This window comes from Gavialis gangeticus, unplaced genomic scaffold (genome assembly GCF_001723915.1).
Source record: "Gavialis gangeticus isolate Ggan-Ray unplaced genomic scaffold, GavGan_comp1, whole genome shotgun sequence".
In the NCBI taxonomy this organism is placed as follows: Eukaryota; Metazoa; Chordata; order Crocodylia; family Gavialidae; genus Gavialis; species Gavialis gangeticus.
Window position 1 is genome coordinate 45,049,576 of NW_017729004.1, and position 5,913 is coordinate 45,055,488.

General features: G+C 38.4%; 1 protein-coding gene across 1 annotated transcript in view; it reads right to left on the bottom strand.

The window, feature by feature from the left end:
- PLXDC2 (plexin domain containing 2) overlaps positions 1 to 4,821 on the bottom strand; it is a 467,547-nt gene extending 462,726 nt beyond the window's left edge. The window contains exon 1 of the mRNA XM_019508320.1: positions 4,749 to 4,821. Coding sequence (XP_019363865.1) covers positions 4,749 to 4,806 — 58 coding nt within the window. The 5' untranslated portion in view covers positions 4,807 to 4,821. The remainder of the gene's footprint in view (positions 1 to 4,748) is intronic.
- Between the last annotated feature and the right edge of the window lie 1,092 nt (positions 4,822 to 5,913).

Consider the following 5,913-nt stretch of genomic DNA (forward strand, 5'->3'; position numbering starts at 1 on the left):
GAGCCCAAATAATTTGCCCACCCCTGACTTAACTACTCTGAGAAAGAAACTATTTGCCACAAATACTACTGCAAACCATATTACTACTGGTATAATAAAAGACATTGTGAAACACAACTCAACCAAAAAAAAAAAAAGGTTGTTAAACCAGGGTCTATCCTAGGAAAAAATAGAAAGAAAGTAATATAAAAAGGTGATCAGTTATAACTATAGTATTCTAATTAAATACAAGTGTTGGTTCCTTTAGTTGCTAAATTGCAATCAGCAGTGAAACCAATATGTGTCTGACCAAGACACTTAAAGTAACTGATTACATACAAATGCCAAGTCTCCAAGTGAATTTTTTGCCACCTGTTTTCAATTTCAGGACTGGCAGTTTTGCACTTTAAGAGTTTACTGACCTATTATAAGGTTGTGCCATCTGTTGCTTTGTTTTCCATGTTCAGTCAGTACTTTTCACAAGACATCTACCAGAACACCACAAAAGATGATGATATTTCTTTCCTTGTACAGAGATGCACACAAACATCTTAGCAACTTTCTCCACAGAATGTATGTTATATTTTAAATGCTGGTTAATCTGCTTTGTAAATAGCTCCAATTTAAACTGTGAATATATAGGTGTTATTTTGTAATAATCCAGTTATTTATACTGGATTTTAACCATCTATTATTTAGTTCAACAGTTGAAAATATTCTGTACATAAATGTGAAGCAGCACTAATTCAGTGAAGCTCACTCAGTTCAGTTTTATCACATAAAACAAGGATAAGACAGACAGGCCTAATTTCTTCCACTGTTTTTAATCATTGCTGTGTCTGCTTCTTCCCTCAGACCTGATGCCTTGCGTTTGAAAGCATTTCTAACTTTATCCCAACAATGTAGTTAGTTCAATAAAAGGCATCACCCACAAAAATCCTTACCTCACGCATATATTTTTTCCATTGTTCTTTTTTTCATGGTGAAACATAAGTCTTGCTTGCATTTCAAAAATCACCACCAGTTTTATAGGAGCTAGGACTCATTTGCAAAACTAATTCAGACTTTTATTTCTGTAATAGCTATTATTAGTTGGCGTACATCAAAGTAGCCAACTATGAAAAACATTGGCTTGATTATCAAGCCCAAAGGACATACTGTAGTCCTTTAGAGAATGTACTGTATACCAAGCTGATATCAAATATGGTCTTTCATTTTACTGTACTAAAAGAAAAAAACTAATCTTCACTACTTAAAACACTATTTGAACCATCAAGTCTCATGGACTATGCAGTTCTCTTATTGCAGCTAATGATGTGTATTGCCCAGCATCTAGGAGCCCTGGTCATGAATCAGTACCCTGTTGTGCTAGATGATGAACAAACACAGACCAAAAAGACTAGCCCATAGCTCCTCTCCCTCCCAGGTATGGTCTTATCTATGTGCTTCAATCACAGTGCTTTAAGCTCTAAGGAAAAAGGCAAATTCATCCAGGTAAATTCTGACCTCAGTTAAAACATTCACTTTTAGTAAAATTATAGAGCAGTTATCACTACGTAGAATGAAAAAGGTAACAAAATAAACAACCCTTAAAAACAAAGAGGTGGGGAAAAATATGTAGATATTTTACAGTATGGCTCCTCCAATATGTTTCCATGTTATGGCCCCAAGCATGAACTAAGGAGACATTATTAGTCTTTCCAACTGACCACCCACTTTTGGGTTACTTGAAATCTTCCCTCCTCCCCAAAGGAAATTGCTGTGAGGACCTAACCATTCCTATGCCTTAGAATCATAGACAGTCAGGGCTGGAAGGGACCTCAGGAGGTCATCTAGTCCAATCCCCTGTGCAAAGCAGGACCAGCCCCAACAAGATCATCCCAGCCAAAGTTTTGTCTAGCTGGGTCTTGAAAACCTCCAAGGATGGAGATTCCACCATCTCTCTGAATAACCTGGTCCAGTGTTTTACTACCTGCCTAGTAAGAAAATTCTTCCTAATATTTAACTTAAACCTCCCTTGCTGCAATTTGAGACCATTGCTCCTTGTTCTGTCATCTGCCACCACTGAGAACAGTCTAGCTTCATCCTCTTTTGAACCCCCTTTCAGGGAGTTGAAGGCTGCTATTAAGTCCCCTCTCGGTCTCCTCTTCTCTAGACTAAATAAGTCCAGTTCCCTCAAAAGTCATGTCCCCCACCCCTGCACCATTGTTGTTTCCCTCCACAAGACACTCTCCAATATCTCCACATGCTTTCCATAATGGGGGGACCCAAAACTGAATACAGTACTCAGATGTTCCCTCTCCAGCACTGAATAGAGGGAAATAATTGTTCCTCTTGACCTACTGGCAACACGCATGCCAATGCAGTCCGGTATGCTGTTAGCCTTCTTTGTGACAAGGGCACACTGCTGGTTCATGTTCAATTCATTGTCCACTGTAACCCCCAGGTCCTTTTCTGCAGAGCTGCTGCCCAGCCAGTCAGCCCCCAGTCTGTACTGATCAATGGATTTGTTCTGTCCTAAGTGCAGGACTTTGCACTTGTCCTTGTTGAACTGCATGAGATTCCTTTTGGCCCAATCCTCCAACTTGTCTAGCTCACTCTTAATCCTAGCCCTACCCTCCAGGAAGAAGAAACAGTATAACATAAAGCTGTGATTCAATCAGCCACGTGTCTCCAGAGTGCTCTTCAAACTGCCATTATGGCTCAAATACTGATGCTGACAGAAACAGAATTCTTGTTTTCCCTATAATAATCTGATTACCCTTCTGTCATAATTTGAACATCTCTGCTATAGAGTTCAATCTCTGTAATAAAGAGATTTTGGCAATGGTTTGAAGCCATCCATTTGTCTTCCACTTACAGCATTCTGTCTGCCAAAAGTTAGAGATGATGTTAGCCCATTCACTGAGGAAAAGTCTGACCTCAGTAACACTAATGTAAAACTAGAAGAATCTACTGATTTCAGTGGACCTATTCCCAATACACAGCAGTGTGCTGGAGATCAGAACCTGACTCCGACTGCTCATTGAAAGCAGCATATGTCATGAAAAACAAGCCGGGGAACAAATGAACATATATCCCTAAGGCATAAAGCCGAGGCGCAAATATTATGTCAATACTTCTGTGATGATCCAACACAGTAATGAGAAATTTCCATTAATTGTAATGTACACAACAGAACTAGCAATATAAACACCATAAAGTATGAGGCACTGCAAAATTCACATGAAAAATAAGTGTAGCCATTGCTTGTTCTTCACCAGAAAGATCAGAAGGATAGAAGCTGTTTACTGCTTCAGTACAGCAATTATAATGTAAGGTTAGCCAACATTTCCAGTAAAGTATGCTTCCATCCCTGCCATTCCTAATCATCTCTGACATTCTTTCCTGAGTTTGTTCCTCAGAGAGCTAGCTGTCCAAAATACCAGCACAGAGCTACACTCAGTGAAAGGCCAAAAGATTACATGCTCTGCTTTTCAGATTTTATACAGTGTTCCTAAAAGACCTCCTGTTCCCCACCCAATGGTGTAATTTTGATCTGAAACAAAAATAAGGACATTTCTGGTGACTAAACATTTTAATTAGAAACAGTAAACCCCCAGGAAAACATCCTTTCCTTTACTTTGTTTCTTTGGTGACTTTGTTAATAAAAGCCGAAAGGATGGCAGCCAAGCTTTGAACTAAAGAAAGGACATCTGCAAGGATTTGGCCCTGATTCAAAACTCCCACTGGCTGCAACTGAGTTTGGAGCAGGCCCTTAATAAGAAAAATAAAATCCTGGTCCAATGCAGAGGTCAGCTAGTATGGCCCTCTCTGGCCTTCTGGGGTCTCATTCCTGTGATTGGATATTCAGGACCCAATGCAAGACCAAGAAGCTCATCTCTCAGTTTGAGATTTAAAAAAAAATATTGAATAGTTGTTCTATCATCCCATATCAGGCATCTGCTATTCATGATATTCTACAAGATACTATTGTGGTTTCTTATTATTCATTTTACACAAGATGTTAAACAAAAGAAATACACAGTAATGTTTTTGCTGATAAAAATCAAAGCAAAGAGAGACAGAATAGCAGATATCATGCATACTTGAATTTTTTTGCCATTATTTCCCTTTTTCTACAACAATATCAAAGCTTTATATCAATATTTTGTCAAAAACTGAAACATTTTTACTGGCCTCATAACATTTTCAGACTAAAACAGACACTGAAAAATTAACCTCTTCCTTCATTGCACTGGCTTAGACAGAATACCTATCCATTAATTATGATTTATCCCAAAGTAGTGGGTCCAGTTAGAATTCTGTTTCATCATACAGTGTAGAAGTTATTTCAGCTCTGTCCCCATATCATTTCAAAACCACCTAATGGTTTTATTGTAGCTTGAGACTATAATTAAGGTGCAGGTATAGTTACAATTATACTAGAAGATAGAATACCATCTTGATAGTACTGAGCAACAATTTTATTTTACTCTTGGTCCCCTAATATTCTTCTGCCTGCAGTTTAAATGGATGCATAATAAGAAGCAAGGTTACTGGGGAGGATTATTACTTCATCTCCTTCTCAAAAAAAATGGAACATTTTTTGTATTTTACCATTTTTCCCTGAAGACCTATTTAATCTGCATAAAGGATAATGTCAGGAACTGCTTGCTGGTACAATAAAGAGTTCTCTCAAAAAGCTGTTTTAAGACCTTACTATTCAATTATTTCATGCTTATTTATTTATTTTAGTATGAACAGTTGGGTCTTAAATATTCCCTTACCATGTTTACAATCCAGACTTTGCAGCACTGTGTTCACTTGAACCAGATACCAAAACATTACTAAAACCAAAGTGCAGATGACTTGTTTATTTTCATGGCCTCAAGGGAAGGCAAAAATGAAGGCAGGAAGACCAGTCAACATAAATATCAAAAAACAAAAGAGGAAATTCATCCGGATTAATAGCAATATTGAACACACTAATTCAGAAATGTATCATTTTAAATTTTATTTAAAACCTGGCAGAATATTTTAAAAATATCTAACAGAATATGGAATGCAGAGTCACAGCAAGGAATACAGGCAATAACAAATCGAGGATGGAAAAATTAATTAATTAAAATATAAACTCATTCATAAAGAACAATAAGATTTATGCCATCCATGCCTTAAAAGCCTACCTGGAAACAAAGGGAAGGCCTCAACACAACAGCTGCAGCAGTGTTTCCTTTTGGGTGTGTCTACACATCACCGTATAGCAACGTTGCTATAACTGTACGAAAGCATGGTGCAGTATGGGTGGTTACTGTGCCATGTGCGCAGCGCATGGTTAATTTTGCCACTACATTGCCACATTGGCACACAATAACTGGGGAGTGCATCACTACAGCTGGGGAGTGTACTGCTACAGCGACATAGCTGGTGATCATGTGTAGATTCATGTGATTGCTTTTGAAAGTACTAAAGCACAGCCCAGAATGGGTGGTTACTGAGCCATGCACATGGTTAGATTTTGCCTCTATGCTGCCATAGTGGCACACAATAATTGCTGGGTGTGCCGCTATAACGGGGGAGTGTGCTGCTATGGCGGCATAGCTGGTGATCATGTGTAGACCCATGTGATCATGTTGCCATAGTGCACCTTACAGTGACGTACGGCGATGTGTAGATGCATTCTTTGAGTAGCGAAAATGCAAGCATTGCTACAGGAGACAATTACATTCAAACATATACCATTTCCCTGGAAATTTAAGTACCCCTTCAAGCAGTTTTTACCCCAAAAAGCAAAAAAAAAAAGCTAAACTTTTATGAAACCTACTAGGGATTTCTCTAGTGCTTTCAGTTTTAACATGGACATTGCTACAAGCTGTGGACAGTTACATCCAGTCATCAAGTATATGCAAGTCCACCTTCTATCCCCATTTCTGTTGGATAATTTTGGGGTAG